This window comes from Pristiophorus japonicus, chromosome 4 (genome assembly GCF_044704955.1).
Source record: "Pristiophorus japonicus isolate sPriJap1 chromosome 4, sPriJap1.hap1, whole genome shotgun sequence".
Taxonomy (NCBI): Eukaryota; Metazoa; Chordata; class Chondrichthyes; family Pristiophoridae; genus Pristiophorus; species Pristiophorus japonicus.
Genome location: NC_091980.1, coordinates 41,977,911 through 41,997,238, shown reverse-complemented (window position 1 = coordinate 41,997,238; position 19,328 = coordinate 41,977,911). Strand labels below are relative to the sequence as shown.

Sequence of the window (19,328 nt, the reverse complement as noted above, 5' to 3'; positions counted from 1 at the left end):
ATCCCCTCTCATCCTTCTAAACTCCAGTGAATAAAGGCCCAGTCAATCCAGTCTCTCCTCATGTGTCAGTCCAGCCATCCTGGGAATCAGTGTGGTGAACCTTCGCTGCACTCCCTCAATAGCAAGAACGTCCTTCCTCAGATTAGGAGACCAAAACTGAACACAATATTCCAGGTGAGGCCTCACCAAGGCCCTGTACAACTGCAGTAAGACCTCTCTGCTCCTATACTCAAATCCCCTAGCTAAGAAGGCCAACATACCATTTGCCTTCTTCACCGCCTGCTGTACCTGCATGCCAACTTTCAATGACTGATGTACCATGACACCCAGGTCTTGTTGCACCTCCCCTTTTCCTAATCTGCCGCCATTCAGATAATATTCTGCCTTCCTGTTTTTGCCACCAAAGTGGATAACCTCACATTTATCCACATTATACTGCATCTGCCATGCATTTTCCCACTCACCTAACCTGTCCAAGTCACCCTGCAGCCTTTTAGCATCCTCTTCACAGCTCACACTGCCACCCAGTTTAGTGTCATCTGCAAACTTGGAAATATTACACTCAATTCCTTCATCCAAATCATTAATGTATATTGTAAATAGCTGAGGTCCCAGCACTGAGCCCTGCGGCACTCCACTAGTCACTGCCTGCCATTCTGAAAAGGACCCATTTATCCCGACACTCTGCTTCCTGTCTGCCAACCAGTTCTCTATCCACGTGAGTACATTAGCCCCAATACCATGTGCTTTAATTTTGCACACCAATCTCTTGTGTGGGACCTTGTCAAAAGCCTTTTGAAAGTCCAAATACACCACATCCACTGGTTCTCCCTTGTCCACTCTACTAGTTACATCCTCAAAAAATTCTAGAAGATTTGTCAAGCATGATTTCCCTTTCATAAATCCATGCTGACTTGGTATGATCCTGTCACTGCTTTCCAAATGCGCTGTTATTTCATCTTTAATAATTGATTCCAACGTTTTCCCCACTACTGATATCAGGCTAACCAGTCTATAATTACCCGTTTTCTCTCTCCCTCCTTTTTTAAAAAGTGGTGTTACATTAGGTACCCTCCAGTCCATAGGAACTGATCTAGAGTCGACAGACTGTTGGAAAATGATCACCAATGCATCCACTATTTCTAGAGCCACTTCCTTAAGTACTCTGGGATGTAGACTATCAGGCCCCAGGGATTTATCGGCCTTCAATCCCATCAATTTCCCTCACACAATTTCCCACCTAATAAGGATATCTTTCAGTTCCTCCTTTCCTTCTCACTAGACCCTCAGTCCCCTAGTATTTCCGGAAGGTTATTTGTTTCTTCCTTCGTGAAGACAGAACCAAAGTATTTGTTCAACTGGTCTGCCATTTAATTATGTAATTAATTAATTTAACATGTAATTAAAGAAAGAGAGAGTGAGTGACAGTAGACCACTCAACATTTAAAAGAATCACAGGCATTTGCTGCCTGAATTTTCACTATGGGTCATTAGAGTGACAAGGAGCATGGACTGAAGCCGATTACACCCCCACTATTTGACTACAGCATCCCCAGGCCACATGTAGTGCCATTCACTGCTACCTTACTGGGCATCAGTTAACTGAGCCCAAACCAGGACAACCGCCCAAAGTACATTACCTCACAGAATCATCAAAAGCGTCACAATTACATTTTTAAAACTCAAAATAACTGGATCATTTCAACTAACTGAAATTTGACAGGCTTGCATAGTCACTGTATATATGACAGTCCATGCCAAGATATCAATTTTAATGTAACGGCAATACTTACCTACACAAAGAATGTTGAAACAGAAGCCTTGCGATACAGATTTGCTGACTAATTGATCGGGGAGACTGTCGAAACCCACATGACCACCAAGGCTAAGGTTACGCTTCTCCGCAGCCTGGTTGCAAAGAAAGAAACATGATATAGATTATGAAATCAAGCAAGCACCTTTTATTAGTGATACACATCCATCCTAGACAAAGAGACTGCAACACCCTATACACCTACTCTGCCGGGCAACTTCAGTCACAGGCTAAACATAAATGGATGGAAACAATTAGGCACTATCTTCTATGCTCATCAATCCCCCATAACTGAGGGCTGGATAATTCTGCAGTGCTATTTTCTCCTTATATTTCTCCCCTCCTGACAGTATCCTCTCCACCTCGCCTTGTGGTTGTTCCCAACTGGCAGAGACTAGCAACCTCCCAACGGGAAAAGTCTGAGATGAACACTAGCAGTGGCTACAATTCAACTAGTGTCTTCTGGGACACAAGAGTAATAACCTGTCACATAACTAGAATACAAAAGTTATCTGCCATGTCTGGCAAGCCAGGGATTGGCTTCTTTTCTGCCACTGCTGCTATTGAGCCACACACAAAACCTCCCAATGTGACTTGCCCTCAGTTGTTCTCTTCCTTGCTAGAGAAAGCCATTTGCCAACTTTGTTTCCCCTTGACCCCATCCCCACTCCCTTCCAGTGCTAACAAGCAAATGGCTGGGGGATGCAGCAGCCGACAAGTGAAGGGCTCATCTTTTGACCAGCTGCGGACCAAAGATTTACACGCTCATGAAGGACTTACTAACACCCGAAAAGCCAGCAGACAAAACCTTTGAAGAACTTAGAAAATTGATCGAGTAGCATACATATGGCCCGACACAGATTCTACACCCACCGACGTCATGAAGGACAGAGCAGACCTCCGGCGTTTGGCCAGCCTCTAAGTTCAGAGACGCCTTTATAGAGGGCATCAGTCATGCGGGATTTTTCCGTAAATTAATTGAGACCAAGGATTTGATCTTGGAAGCGGCAGCGTTGATGGCTCAAACTTTCATGGTGGGGGAGGAAGAGTCGAAAATAATATACGTGCGCAATTCTGCCTCTAACGCAGCGATGGATCAGGGAGTCAACATCATTAACGCGACTCAGGCAGGCAGGCAGGAGCAGTCCGAAGCAATAGACCTCAGAGCAGGACTTCAACACAGACAATGGCAGGCTGAACGGACATTCTCGCCATCACAGTGGACAATGCGGCCCACTAATAGGGTACTTAAAAGCAGTCAAAGGGACAGTCAGCGCGGAATGCCTGGCCATAGTCCCCTTGTTCCCAACAATGGAAACTTTAACTCATGCTGGAGATGTGGGGGAAAACACTCAGCTAGACCTTGCAGATTTCAACAGTTTGTCTGCAGGAACTGCAATCTCAGTGGCCACTTAGCTCGAATGTGCAGGAAGTCTGCAACCAGACTAATATATGAGGCGGATGGACCAGAAGAGGGTTCTTTGAGGCAGGATGACCTTTGGGGCAAATCGATGGACGCCGAGGTTCAGCGGGTTCTTGTGGCGAATATTCACAGTTCATACACCAAAGCGCCACCAATGATGATGAGGGTTTTATTAAACGGTATCCCTGTACGCATGGAGCTGGACACTGGAGCCAGCCAGTCACTCATGGGCATTCAGCAATTTGAGAAGCTATGGCCACTTAAAGCCAGCAGACCCAAATTAGCACGTGTTGCCACACAATTACGGACTTACACGAAAGAAATAATTCCGGTGCTAGGCAGTGCAATGTTGGCTGTCACACACAATGGGCTAGTGAATCGGCTACCGCTTTGGATTGTCCCGGGCAATGGTCCCACACTGTTGTGGAGGAGCTGGTTAGCCGAGATGAACTGGAAATGGGGGGGATGTTCACGCAATGTCATCTGTGGAGCGAAGTTCGTGCTCACAAGTCCTACAACAATTCGATTCACTATTTCAACCTGGCGTCAGGACTTTCAAAGGCACTAAAGTAAGGATACACATCACCCCGGACGCCAGGCCAGTGCACCACAAAGCCAGAGCGTGCTAAATGTGATGCGGGAAAAGATAGAGAGCGAATTGGACCGGCTGTTGAGAGAGGGCATCATCTCGCCTGTTGAATTCAGCGACTGGGCGAGCCCCATCGTTCCCGTCCTAAAAGCGGATGGCTCTGTCAGGACTACAAGGCCATCATCAATTGGGTGTCCCTACAAGATCAATACCCGCTCCCGAGAGCGGAGGACTTTTTCGCCACGCTGGCAGGTGGCAAGCTGTTCACCAAGTTGGACCTCACTTCAGCCTATATGACCCAGGAACTGGCCGACGAATCTAAATTACTGATAAGGGACCGTTCGTCTATAACAGGTGCCCATTTGGCATTCGATCAGCAGCCGCAATTTTTCAACGAAACATGGAAAGCCTGCTTAAATCCATTCCTGGAATGATCGTATTCCAGGACGACATTCTCATCATGGGTCGAGGCACCGAGGAACACCTCCACAACCTGGAGGAGGTGCTACGCCGACTGGACCGGGTAGGCCTGCGACTCAAGAAGTCTAGCTCCTGAGGTTGAGTTTCTGGGCAGGAGGGTTGCTGCAGATGGGATTCGGCCCACCAAATCCAAAACAGAGGTGATTCGACGAGCACCCAGGCCCTGCAACACATCAGAGTTGCGTTCATTCCTGGGACTGCTGAACCATTTCGGGAACTTTCTGCCGAACTTGAGCACGTTGTTGGAGCCGCTACATGTGCTCCTGCGTAAGGGTTGCGATTGGTTTTGGGGGGACTGTCAGGAACGGGCTTTTGATCGGGCGCGAAACCTACTTTGTTCAAACAAGTTGTTGACCCTGTACAACCCTTGTAAAAAATTGGTTCTGACATGTGATGCAGTGTCCTATGGGGTTGGGTGTGTGTTGCATCAGGGGAATGCTGAGGGTCAACTACAACCTGTGGCTTATGCCTCCAGATCGCTCTCTCAAGCAGAACGGGGATAGGGGATGGTCGAGAAGGAAGCGCTTGCATGCGTCTATGGTGTAAAAAAAATGCATCAGTACCTCTTTGGTAGGAAGTTTGAATTAGAGACGGACCACAAGCCATTAACATCCCTGTTGTCAGACAGCAAGGCTATCAATGCCAACGCATCAGCTTGCATACAGCAATGGGCTCTCACACTGGCTACTTATGACTACTCCATCCGGCACTGGCCTGGCACTGAAAATTGCGCTGACGCGCTCAGCAGGCTTCCACTGGCCACCACTGAGGGGGCAGCGGAGCAAAGCGCCGAGATGGTCATGGCTGTCGATGCCTTTGACAGCGCAGGCTCCCCCATCACAGCCCGCCAGATCAAAATCTGGACAAACAGAAATTCCCTCCTATCCCTGATTAAGAAATGTGTCCTGACTGGGGATTGGGCGCCCGCACACGGAGCATGCCCTGAGGAGGTCAGACCATTCCACAGACAGATGGATGAGCTCTCCATCCAAGCCGACCGCCTACTATGGGGCAGCTGGGTAGTTTTGCCCCAGAAGGGCAGGGAGGCATTGATCAGGGAACTCCACAGCGAGCACCCAGGCATTGTGTTGATGAAGGCCGTTGCCCGGTCACACCTTTTGGTGGCCTGGAATTGATTCAGACTTGGAACACTGTGTTCGCATGTGCTCTACGTGTGCCCAGCTGGGTAATGCCCCCAGGGAGGCCCCGCTCAGCCCGTGGCCCTGGCCCACCAGGCCATGGTCACGCATTCATGTTGACTACGCGGGCCCGTTCATGGGTAAGATGTTTCTTATTGTGGTAGATGCGTACTCGAAATGGATCGAGTGCATCATTCGAAATTCATGCACGTCATCCACCACCGTGGAAAGCCTACGTGCGATCTTTGCAACCCATGGCTTGCCGGACATCCTGGTTAGTGATAATGGCCCATGTTTCACAAGCTACGAATTCCAAGAGTTTATGTCGGGCAATGGCATCAACCATGTCAGGACTGTGCCGTTCAAGCTGGCCTCCAATGGCCAGGTGGAACATGCGGTCCAAATCATTAAGCAAGGTATGTTCAGGATTCAAGGACCCTCCCTACAATGCCACCTATCACATCTCCTGCTGGCCTATAGATCCCGACCGCACTCGCTCACGGGGGTCCCGCCCGCAGAGCTACTAATGAAACGGACAGTCAAAACTCGGCTGTCCCTCATTCACCCAGTCCTGACCGACATAGTTGAGGGCAAGCGCAAGTCGCAAAACGAGTACCATGACTGTAATGCGAGGGGGAGATGTATAGAAATAAATGATCCTGTATTCATCCTCAATCATGCCATGGGTCCCAAATGGCTTGAGGGCATTGTAATTGACAAAGAGGGGAATAGGGTCATCGTGGTAAAACTCAACAATGGTCAGATATGCCGTAAGCATCTGGACCAAGTAAAAAAAAGGTTCAGCATGGACACGGAAGAACCTGAAGAAGACCACGAGATGGAGCTCAACACCGCCAGTGAACGAGCAACAAGAGCAATCAGAAGAATACACAGTCCCTGCGGTCAGCCCGGACAGGCTGGAATCACCACAGGTGACAGAAACTCATGTCAGTGTCCAACAACCAGAGCCCCAACTGCGGCGCTCCACGAGGGAGCGTAGACCACCTGAAAGACTAAACCTATGATTCTAAATAAGACTTTGTGGGGGGAGGCGATGACATGTATGTAACCACAATGTAACACCACTGTATTACTGTATACACTCAACCTAGATGCACACCTTGACCACAAGGGGTGAACTTGTGGGAGGCACTCCTTACCTGATCACACAGGTATAAAAAAGGTGGTCCCACGCAGGGTCATCGTCTTTGGAATCCTGTGAATAAAGAGTTCAGGTCACAGAGTGACCTTGTCCCCAGAATGTGCCTCGTGTGGTTTCAGACTGTAGAGTAAGGACTTTACAGGTGGGGATGTTGCATTTTATCAAGGAGGCTTTGAGGGTGTTCTTGAAACATTTCCTCTGCCCACCTTGAGCTTGCTTGCCGTGTAGTGGTTCTGAGTAGAGTGCTTGCTTTGGGAGTCTTGTGTCAGGCATGTGAACAATGTGGCCCGCCCAATGAAGCTGGTCGAGTGTGGTCTGTGCTTCGATGCTGGGTCCCTCACAATATTGTTTTGGTAAAAGCTTCTATGAATAACCGGTGAGTTTGACATTATGGAATTTACAGTACTGTGCATGCTGTCCCTTTAGGGTAATGTTTTAATTGAAGCCTCACCAAAACTCAGCATTGCTTTATTTTTGAGCTGCTTACTCTATCTTCTTGAACAATAGACCAACCTATTACCTAGATTCACCCCAACCCTCGCAAAAACATAGCAGTAAAGCAGTAAACATTGAAATCCTGGATCAGTTACAGCGCATTTCAGTATAACACTGCAGGTCATCACACCGTAGAGCAGTGCATCAGTTGATGCTCAAAACAGGTGAATTACTTGAACGTGGAAGTAATTGAAAGGTTTAATAAGATCCTTTGAATTAGTGAATTGGTAACATCTCAGGAGCAGCATTGGTTTGAGTTGTGAACTTTCAGCGAAAACTAAAGCAGGCAGTATGCATTCAACATGAAACACACATGGGCAGTCCAGCATGGATCAACTGATATTGCAGTTAACACTGGTTACTGCTTGCTCTTTCCTCATGCTCCAGATATATTTGATTTAGGATGCAAGAAACAATTAATACATGTTTGACAGGAGCAGGCCACAAACAAGAGGGTTTTAATATGCTAACATCTGTTAAATGCAGAGTTTATAGGTGTCAAGTTTCCTTGACAGCAGGTGGGACAATATGTGATTTCCAGCTGCCACCGATTTCACAAACAGGTTGGGAGAAACAGTGTGTGATTGACATTCTGAGCTCATTTTGGGTTTGATTAACAGCTGTATCCAGGGCAACGACAAGGTTAGGTCTGAGAGAGGAGGGGAGCTTATGATTCTTTCTGCTCCCTTTGACAAACAGCTTTGCGAGTCAAAGCCCACTAGTTGTGGGTTTACTGGGGGTCGTGTGCAGACAACCAATAATTCAGGTTGAAGCCAGTACAACTAATGGGCTTTGAAAAGACTCCATGGTAGCATTACATAACATAAGTGAGTGTCTTGTGTTTCAAGGATCAATTTTAAGTTCTGAATTAGCATAGAAGAGCCTTTGTTGTTTTAACAGGGATTAGTAATGTTTGCAACTACTGTATTTAATACTGCTTGTCCTGTGAATTGATCTATTTAATATTAAGTAAATTGGCACTTTGGTGTAGCCTGAAACTCAGTCTGATGGAGTGTATATTCTTTAACCTACCTAAAATGAGAAGATTACATGGCAGTACGTGAATACCTAGAATACAGCAACGAGTTTCTCGGTTTGACCAGTGGGTCTCATCATGTTTACCTACATATTGGTCAGGCAAAGGCACACCCCGAATCGCGAGAGATACGAGGTCAGCTTACGGGAATGACAAGTGATGCTATTTATGATTACAATCTAATGACTTACCAAACATTTCAATCATTCCTTTCCTACCGGCAGTTAGATGGATTTAGATCTAAGGTTTTAAAACATCACAGACCACGCACAAGATGAAAAACTGAAGGAGTACTGTTATCAAGCAGGTACACTTATACCGAGGTGCATGTCTCCAATGCCCACAGCACAAAGATCAACTCCACTTTGTATAGAGAGAGGTTGTAGGGAGTGCAGAGTGTGGGCTGGTGGGAACCTGAAAGAGGCCAGGATTCAACTAAAAGTAATAGAAATCCAATGGAGAATTGGCAGGATATCTGAACAACAATGGGAGTATTGGAAGGCCCAACAACCTCTGTCCATGGATTCTTGGAGACTAAGTCCACAAAAGAAACAGTGACTCCCTTCCCAACCAGGTAGGTGTCACCAGCGGCCCAACGGCCTCCAAAACTGAATATTGTTGCCTGGAGCATGGGGATAATTGTTGTAATGGAGCAGTGTGTGTAATCTTAACAATGGTTGCTTCATAATTAGTGACTGAAACATCACAAAAGCATCTATTACATAGCCTGGTACAATAAGACCCAGAAAACACAGCCCTCTCCAGCTAATTATAATAAACAAAACAACAAAGTAGAACAGTTCTAATCGAAGGAAAGTCTTCCAGTTCATGTCTCCAGCCACGTTCACTGAACATTTTCCAGAACTGGCCAAATTTTGCAAATAAGTTTGAGAAACAGGGAGGCTTTGGATCACACAGCAAGTCAGTCTGGCCACCATGTGGCAGCAAGAAAGAAATTATAGTGCCTTTCATGACCACCAGACATCTCATAGAAACATAGAAAATAGGTGCAGGAGTAGGCTATTTGGCCCTTCGAGCCTGCACCACCATTCAATAAGATCACGGCTGATCATTCCCTCAGTACCCCTTTCCTGCTTTCTCTTTAGCCGTAAGGGCAATATCTAACTCCCTCTTGAATATATCCAATGAACTGGCATCAACAACTCTCTGCAGCAGGGAATTCCATAGGTTAACAACTCTGAGTGAAGAAGTTTCTCCTCATCTCAGTCCTAAATGGCCTACCCTTTATCCGAAGACTGTGTCCCCTGGTTCTGGACTTCCCCAACATCGGGAACATTCTTCCCACATCTAACCTGTCCAGTCCCAGGAACAGCAGTAATCATGGGGAATTTTAACCTACATATCGATTGGTCAAATCAAATCGCACGGCGTAGCCTTGAGGAGGAATTCATAGAATGCATACGGGATTGTTTCTTAGAACAGTGTGTTACAGAACCTACAAGGGAGCAAGCTATCTTAGATCTGGTCCTGTGTAATGAGACAGGAATAATAAACGATCTCCCAGTAAAAGATCCTCTCGGAATGAGTGATCACATAGAAAACATAGAAACATAGAAAATAGGTGCAGGAGTAGGCCATTCGGCCCTTCTAGCCTGCACCGCCATTCAATGAGTTCATGGCTGAACATTCAACTTCAGTACCCCATTCCTACTTTCTCGCCATACCCCTTGATCCCCCTAGTAGTAAGGACCTCATCCAACTCCTTTTTGAATATATTTAGTGAATTGGCCTCAACAACTTTCTGTGGTAGAGAATTCCACAGGTTCACCACTCTCTGGGTGAAGAAGTTCCTCCGCATCTCGGTCCTAAATGGCTTACCCCTTATCCTTAGACTGTGACCTCTGGTTCTGGACTTCCCCAACATTGGGAACATTCTTCCTGCATCGAACCTGTCTAACCCCGTCAGAATTTTAAATGTTTCTATGAGGTCCCCTCTCATTCTTCTGAACACCAGTGAATACAAGCCCAGTTGATCCAGTCTTTCTTGATAGGTCAGTCCCGCCATCCCGGGAATCAGTCTGGTGAACCTTCGCTGCACTCCCTCAATAGCAAGAATGTCCTTCCTCAGGTTAGGAGACCAAAACTGTACACAATACTCCAGGTGTGGCCTCACCAATGCCCTGTACAACTGTAGCAACACCTCCCTGCCCCTGTACTCAAATCCCCTTGCTATGAAGGCCAACATGCCATTTGCTTTCTTAACCGCCTGCTGCACCTGCATGCCAACCTTCAATGACTGATGTACCATGACACCCAGGTCTCTTTGCACCTCCCCTTTTCCTAATCTGTCACCATTCAGATAATAGTCTGTCTCTCTGTTCACAGTATGGTTGAATTTGTAATACAGATTGAGGGTGAGGAAGTAGTGTCTCAAACGAGCGTACTATGTTTAAAGAAAGGGGACTACAGTGGGATGAGGGCAGAGTTGGCTAAAGTAGACTGGGAACGCAGACTAAACGGTGGCACAATTGAGGAACAGTGGAGGACTTTTAAGGAGCTCTTTCATAGTGCTCAACAAAAATATATTCCAGTGAAAAAGAAGGGCAGTACGAGAAGGGATAACCAGCCATGGATAACCAAGGATATAAAGGAGAGTATCAAATTAAAAACCAATGCGTATAAGGTGGCCATGGTTAGTGGGAAACTAGAAGATTGGGAAAATTTTAAACGATAGCAAAGAATGACTAAGAAAGCAATAAAGAAAGGAAAGATAGATTACGAAAGTAAACTTGCACAAAACATAAAAAGATAGTAAAAGCTTTTACCGATATATAAAAAGGAAAAGAGTGATGAAAGTAAATGTTGGTCCCTTAGAAGATGAGAAGGGGGATTTAATAATGGGAAATGTGGAAATGGCTGAGACCTGAAATAATTATTTTGCTTCGGTCTTCACAGTGGAAGACACAAAAACCATGCCAAAAATTGCTGGTCACAGGAATGTGGGAAGGGAGGACCTTGAGACAATCACTATCACTAGGGGGGTAGTGCTGGACAGGCTAATGGATCTCAAGGTAGACAAGTCCCCTGGTCCTGATGAAATGCATCCCAGGGTCTTAAAAGAGATGGCGGAAGTTATAGCAGATGCATTAGTTATAATCTACCAAAATTCTCTGGACTCTGGGAAGGTACCATCGGATTGGAAAGCAGCTAATGTAACGCCTCTGTTTAAAAAAGGGGGCAGACAAAAGGCAGGAAACTATAGGCCGGTTAGTTTAACATCTGTAGTGGGGAAAATGCTTGAAGCTATCATTAAGGAAGAAATAGCGGGCCATCTAGATAGGAATAGTGCAATCAAGCAGACGCAACATGGATTCATGAAGGGGAAATCATGTTTAAGTAACTTACTGAAATTCTTTGAGGATATAACGAGCATGGTGGATAGAGGTGCACCGATGAATGTGGGGTATTTAGATTTCTAAAAGGCATTCGATAAGGTGCCACACTAAAGGTTACTGCAGAAGATAGAGGTACGCGGAGTCAGAGGAAATGTATTAGCATGGATCGAGAATTGGCTGGCAAACAGAAAGCGGAGAGTCGGGATAAATGGGTCCTTTTCAGGTTGGAAATCGGTGGTCAGTGGTGTGCCACAGGGATCGGTGCTGGGACCACAACTGTTTACAATATACACAGATGACCTGGAAGAGGGGACAGAGTGTAATGTAACAAAATTTGCAGATGACACAAAGATTAATGGGAAAGCGGGTTGTGTAGAGGACACAGAGAGGCTGCAGAGATTTAGATAGGTCAAGCGAATGGGCTAAGGTTTGGCAGATGGAATACAATGTCTGAAAATGTGAGGTCATCCACCTTGGAAAAAAAAAGTAAAAGGGAATATTATTTGAATGGGGAGAAGTTACAACATACTGCGGTGCAGAGGGACCTGGGGGTCCTTGTGCATGAATCCCAAAAAGTTAGTTTGCAGATGCAGCAGGTAATCAGGAAGGCGAATGGAATGTTGGCCTTTCATTGCGAGAGGGATGGAATACAAAAGCAGGGAGGTCCTGCTGCAACTGCACAGGGTATTGGTGAGGCCGCACCTGGAGTACTGCGTGCAGTTTTGGTCACCTTACTTAAGGAAGGATATACTAGCTTTCGAGGGGGTACAGAGACGATTCAGTGGGCTGATTCTGGAGATGAGGGGGTTACCTTATGATAGATTGAGTAGACTGGGTCTTTACTCGTCGGAGTTCAGAAGGATGAGGGGTGATCTTATAGAAACATTTAAAATAATGAAAGGGATAGACAAGATAGAGGCAGAGAGGTTGTTTCCACTGTTGGGGAGACTAGAACTAGGGGGCACAGCCTCAAAATACTGGGGAGCCAATTTAAAACCGAGTTGAGAAGGAATTTCTTCTTCCAGAGGGTTGTGAATCTGTGGAATTCTCTGCCCAGGGAAGCAGTTGAGGCTAGCTCATTGAATGTATTCAAATCATAGATAAATAGATTTTTAACCAATAAGGGAATTAAGGGTTATGGGGAGCGGGCGGGTAAGTGGAGCTGAGTCCACGGCCAGATCAGCCATGATCTTGTTGAGTGGAGGAGCAGGCTCGAGGGGCTAGATGGCCTACACCTGTTCCTAATTCTTATGTTATGTCCCATCAGAATCTTACGCGTTTCTATGAGATCCCCTCTCATCCTTCTAAACTCCAGTGTATAAAGGCACAGTTGATCCTGTCTCTCCTCATATGTCAGTCCAGCCATCCCTGGAATCAGTCAGGTAAACCTTTGCTGCACCTCCCTCAATAGAAAGAACGTCCTTCCTCAGATTAGGAGACCAAAACTGAACACAATATTCCCGGTGAGGCCTCACCGAGACCCTGTACAACTGCCGTAAGACCTCCCTGCTCCTATACTCAAATCCCAAAGTGCTTTACAGCCAATGAAGTACTTTTTGAAGTGTAGTTAGTGTTATAATATAGGAAACATGGCAGCCAACTTGCGCACAGGCATGCTACCACAAACAGCAATGTGATAATGACCAGATAATGTTGTTTTAGTCATGCTGATTGAGGGAAAAATAATGGCCAGAACATTGGGGATAATTCCCCTGCTTTTCTTTAATATGGTGCCATAGGATCTTTTAAGTCCACCAAAGAGAGCAGACGGGGCCTCAGTTTAACATCTCATCTGAAAGATGGCACCTTTGACAGTGTAGGACTCCCTCAGTGTTGCACTGGAGTATCAGCCTAGATTTTTGTGCTCAATTCCCTGGAATGAGACTTGAACCCACAATCTTCTGACTAAGAGGCGAGAGTGTTACCCACTGAGCCATGGCTGATGCAGTTGTGCCCAAAACCTGTTTGCTGTGCTGATGCATACCCTATAACAGCTCATCATTCTTTTGAATCTATAAACACTCGGACAATTGGATCTGTGGTCTTGAAAGTTTGGTTGAAGGATTAAAACTTGCATCTCTAAGGGTACAGATTTTTAATTTTTTTAAATTTAAGAACTGCTACCAGATTAAGCGGTCACAGGATGCAGGCGTCATTAACCACCTGCAGAGTATACCCAATAGATACCCAACCAAGGTTTGAGAGCTGTAGCCATGGAAAAAGGAAGAAAAAACAGTTAGAAATAAATGTCCAAGCAACTTTGTTTGTTATGTATATAGAATTGATGGCTTCAGTTTGACAAACTTAATTGATGTCCAATTTAAAACAATTATCTAATCTGGATTTTAAATATATCAAATCATACACAATCATATTCTGCACAATTTCTTCAAGTAGATCACACTCCACATCTAATTTAGTTTACCATTTCAATATTGAAGTCTCAGAGAGTAAGCATGATCATTTTAATCCTGTGACAGGACATTGCAAATTGGATACATCCACAATAGAGGGGACTAAGTTTAACATAGCGATGTACAATCACACTGATTAGCACTGCTCCGGTCAACAGAGACCAGCACATTTTGCAACAGCTTCTGGCCAAAAGGAGCAGGACTAGCTTGACAGAATACTGAATTCCAGAATGATCTTAACACCAACTCATGCTCACTGTGCAGTACACCCACACACTGGAAGCATCTTTTACAAGATTTTCAACATAGCAAGTACATATCTAAAAATTATATTTAATACGTTACTCTAAAATCTCAAATTACTTTTGATTTATGGTGATAGAATTTTTATTATGTGGGAAGGCCAGTGAGGTTCAACTGCAGAATAATAGTTTTGTCAGTTACTTGTTCTTAAGAACCAAGATCATTCTGGAATATCTTTTGAAGAAATAATTTCTTCCTGGATAAAACTACTGCGTTAAAATTGTTTAAACTGATAACAGGCATCTGTTCAGATTACACTATTAGAGCTTGAAGCTTTAAACCTAAAAGTCAATTTATTTTGGCTCAGAATAAGCCTTGTTTGATTTGCATTAGCCTCAAGGAAATACTGCTTTGCACAAAAGCAAACTGCTAACCGCAACATCCGAGGAACTGTGTGCAGACAGCAATATGTTTGAGCTTTCAAATGAGAACTAGTTTAATTCTGTGCAAAGGCTCTGCTGAGAATAAATGGTGAATGTGTGTGCGTGTGTCTCTGTCTCCGTCTGTCTGAGAGAACCCTGCCCACACCAATGTTGTGATAGGATCTGACTTGAGACACTAATTACAGTCAGTTTCCCATTTCATAAATGAGCAGATACTCATTGAAAAAAGCTTAGAATACAAAATTAATATGCATTTCCATTATTTATATGAATCGGGGTATTTGGAAGGTGAAATATCCAAGCACAAATTGATTCGATCTCCTAAGCATTCAAATTTTCCCTCTTCTCCATAGCCCTTTCTATTTTTTTCCCACCCTCTTCGTTATGCCTCAGGTATGCCAACTCATCCTTCCTTCAGCCAATAATGCGAAGCTGCAACATGCCCCCAGACCACGACCAAATCTACTCCACAACTAGACATTCAGCCAGTTATGATCTGACATTTGCATCCTTGTACCCACTTAATGCAACCTTTCCTTCTCCTCCCCCAACTAGCCCGAGCCACTCCAAGATTAGGAAATCACAGGCATGAACTAGTATCCTACTACTTCACAATAGCACATATTTATACTCCACCAGGCCACCATCTGAGCACTTGATCTTGAAGATTTCTGTAAAATGCCAGTTACTGAACAGGAGATTTCAAAACTCAATTACATTGAATTAAACAGAATAAAAGATTATTTAAGAGTTGACTTTAGTGTTGGGTAAGGAGAAGGAAGGGTGTGTACTTGCATCAAAATAAATCCTAAGCTATTACTGTACACCATAAAAAATGCCCAATAACTGCAGTGAAGGGTTCTCTTATGTTGGAGGAGTGGACACTATGATGTGAAGGGAGCACATTGTAGCATGTGCACTTATATAGTTGGCAGTAATAAAGTTGGCAGAATTACAGGCTGTGGGTAGTATAAAATAAAAATAGTACAGCAGGCCAGTGAGGAAGCTGAATTCATAATCAGTTGTCTCGGGTGACCTTGTTCACCATCAGGATCAAGAGTGCAAATGCTAAAGCCCTAATTGTCAGTCTGTCTTTTCAGCCAGGATTTCCTGTACAGGCGAACTAGAAAAAGAAGAAAAATAAAAGAAAACACTCTGTTTCCTTTGAAGAAAATAAAGATAGCCATTATTCAGCACAGCATTTGTAAAACATACTTTATGCACCATTGTAATTTAATTCAATATAGCTTGGGTAGAAGCAGCTGGTTTGTTAGCACTTGGAAAGCCATCATAGAATGAATTCAAGCCAGTGACACTCCCAGACAGAAAGACAAGGGGCTCAATTTTGCCCAAGGCCTTTTTCTGGTGTATTACAGGAGTTACGCCCTTTTTCTAGGCCAGAAATAATTTGCCAAAGTTTCCCTGATGTATGATTCGAATTTGGCACCGCGCAGCGTGTCCAGTCGCCTCGGGGGGGTGGAGCCTGCTGTCTGCACCGAAAAATTATGCCGCACCTTCTGTGCATGCGCGGGGGGGGGGGGGGGGGGGAGAGAAGTTATATTTCTGGCGTCGTTGCAATGGGCCCGCATGCGCAGTACAGCTCAGAGTTGGCAATTGGCCATTTTTAAAGAGCCAGTTGTGTGTGTGAGAACGTTGAGTGCTGTGTGAGAGCATTGGAAAAATCGGAGCTGCATAATACAAGTTGCAATACGGTGCAAGGACCAAGAATTTCTTACAGGAAGAAGTGGAGGCACTAGTTACTGTGATTGAGAACAGATGGCAGGAGCTCCTGGACACCAGCAGAGGTCACATAAAAGTTCCATCCAAAGAAAAGAAGAAACGCTGGAATCAAGTTGCAGAAAATTACTGTGCAATGGTGAACACCACGAGATCTGGAGGCCAGTGTAAAAAGAAGTGGCAGGACCTTGGTCAAGTAGTTAGTGTAAGTAATATTTTCATTTATTCAATGCATTTGCAATTGTAAATGTGACCATCTGTATGTCCCACCCAGCAGAAAGACACCCTCTTTAAAAAGTTAGGTTTTCATCTTTGCAGAGGAAGGTGGCATTTAATAAAAGGGAAAGAACTCGAACAGGAGGAGGCCCAGTACATCTGCACCCACTGACACACTAGGAAGAACGGGTCACTGCTTTGATGGGTCCTGCCTGGAGAAAAGCAATCAGTACTGCACAAGCTGGGCCCACACTCGAGGGAGAGGGCAAGTCCTGAAAATTCATTATGGTCCTTCAAATCAGCCTGCTGCCTGCGCTGTGAGCTTACTCATGCCTCCCACCCTGCCCCCTCCTCTGCTGCTAACCATTATTGTTCTATTATATTTTGCAGAACTGGAGGTCAACCCCGACGATGCAGAAGATTCAGACGTGGACGAGCTTGAAGAGGAGAACATCTTCCAATTCAACCCTCCAGACCAAGAACATGGTGGGGGGAGGGGATGGCGCTGGATGAAGCTCCCACTGTTGTACTGATTTGGAGAAGGTGTCGCTCATGGCGGTGACAGCCCCTTCCATGACTAGTGGTTTGACATTCCATGGTTTCACACCTTCCGAGGTTGCGGGTCCCAGTGGTGTGGTGCAGTGAGGCACACCCAGAGTCCCGCCTTCCGAGGTTGTGGGTCCCAGTGGTGTGGTGCAGCGAGGCACACCCAGGGTCCCGCCTTCCGAGGTTGTGGGTCCCAGTGGTGTGGTGTAGTGAGGCACACCCAGAGTCCCGCCTTCCGAGGTTGTGGGTCCCAGTGGTGTGGTGCAGTGAGGCACACCCAGGGTCCCGCCTTCCGAGGTTGTGGGTCCCAGTGGTGTGGTGCAGTGAGGCACACCCAGGGTCCCGCCTTCCGAGGTTGTGGGTCCCAGTGGTGTGGTGCAGCGAGGCACACCCAGGGTCCCACTTTCCGAGGTTGTGGGTCCCAGTGGTGTGGTGCAGCGAGGCACACCCAGGGTCCCACTTTCCGAGGTTGCGGGTCCCAGTGGTGGGGTGCAAGCCACACCCGTGCGGAGAAAGGGAAGGAGAGCCCGACTGCACTCTCCTGAGGTGCAGGATCTAACAGATGTGGTTCAGACGATGTAATTGAGTGCGGAGAGCATTGACCTTACCCGATCACTCCTGGAGACCATCAGTGGGGTGAGTGATGAGGTAGCAGGACTGTCAGGAGAAGTAACAGCAATGACACGAGAAATAGGAATGATATCCGGGACCATCAGTGAGGGAATAGTGGCCATGAGGGAGGGAATGTCAAGAGGTAGCTGATGCGCTGTCAGTGACCATCAAGGAGGGAATGTCAGAGATAGTGCAAACACTGTCACTGACCATGAAGGAGGGAATGTTGCAGGTCGTTGAGACACTGTCAGGGTGCATGAGGGATGGCCTGTTGGAGTTAGCTGTTGCAATAAGGTAACACGCCCAGACCCTGCGCCCATTGACAGAATCAACTGTCACTTCCACTCCAATCCCCACACCAGCCGCTGAAGAGCCCAAAGCTGGGCCCTCCAACTTGCTGCCTACTGCTGGCGCACCCACCCCACCCCCTCAACAGGTGCACAGTACCCGAGATCTTAGAAAGAATAAGTTTGGTACCAAGCCCAGAAACACTACGCCTCTGCCTGCGGGCAGGGGCGGTGGCGAGTCCAAGACCAAATGTAGCGGGTGGTCTTAGAATAAGGTGGAGGAGAGATGGGTGGGTGCAGCCTTTCTTTGCTGCTGCTGCTATTATTATTGATGTTGCCTGTTGTAACTGTTCTCAAATTAAACGTTTTTTGTAAGTTATTTAAATTTACAAGTTTAAAAGTTTGTAAGTGATCTTAAAGTAAAGTTTGATACAAGAATAATTTTATTAAGGTTAAGTTAAGTACAAAAGAACTGTGTTAAACTTTTGAATAAAATATATTTTACATCAAAACTGAATCATTTCCATTATTTGTTCCATTAACACAACACAACATTATGGAACAGCTCCAAACAATAAACATGTCCATGTGGAATAGTTGTCGCTGAGCCCTCAGGCATCAGTAAAGCGTTCACGGATGGGCTGCTGGCGCAAGGCTTGAGCAATTGTTAATGGAGCACGATGGCCCATCCTCCTCTGCCGTCGTGCTCCGGCCTCAGGCACTTGCATGGCTTCCTCATCCTCATCGTCCTCTTCCTCTTCCAGCTCCTGCTTGTCACCTGCATCTTCCACATCATTATCAGCCACTCTCACTGCAGCTGGGTCTTGCACTACAAGGTGCTGCTGCCTCATGATGGCTAAGTTATGCAGCATGCAGCGCACAACAGTGAACTGACCGACAATCTCAGGGGAATATAGCAAGTAGCCTCCGGAATGGTCCAGGCATCGGAAACACTGTTTCAAGATGCCAATGGTCCTCTCTACGGTGCTGTGCATCGCAATGTGTGACATGTTCTATTCCCAGTCAGCTTCCGTCCGGGTTACGCATAGGGGCGCAATGAGCCAGGTGGCGAGGCTGTACCCTTTGTCTCCCAGTAGCCAGCTCTGCCCTTCTGGCTGCTGCTGCTGAAACATGGCAGAAAAAATGCTGTCGCTTAGGATGAATGCATCAGGGGGGCTCCCAGGGTATCTTGCATCGACTGACATGATATGATGCATGTTGTCACACACCAACTGTACATTAATGGAGTGGAAGCCTTTTCTGTTCTGTACATCTCAGAATCCTCCAAAGGCAATGTGGATACAATCAATGCAGCCCTGTAACTTTGGGAAGCCAAC

General features: G+C 46.0%; 1 protein-coding gene across 1 annotated transcript in view; it reads right to left on the bottom strand.

Moving 5' to 3' along the window:
* The window catches only part of LOC139262883 (septin-8-A-like), a 79,557-nt gene that overhangs the window by 16,861 nt on the left and 43,368 nt on the right, over positions 1-19,328 (bottom strand). Inside the window, exon 2 of the mRNA XM_070878123.1 lies at positions 1,794-1,908. Within this exon, the coding sequence (XP_070734224.1) occupies positions 1,794-1,908 (115 nt within the window). The remainder of the gene's footprint in view (positions 1-1,793; positions 1,909-19,328) is intronic.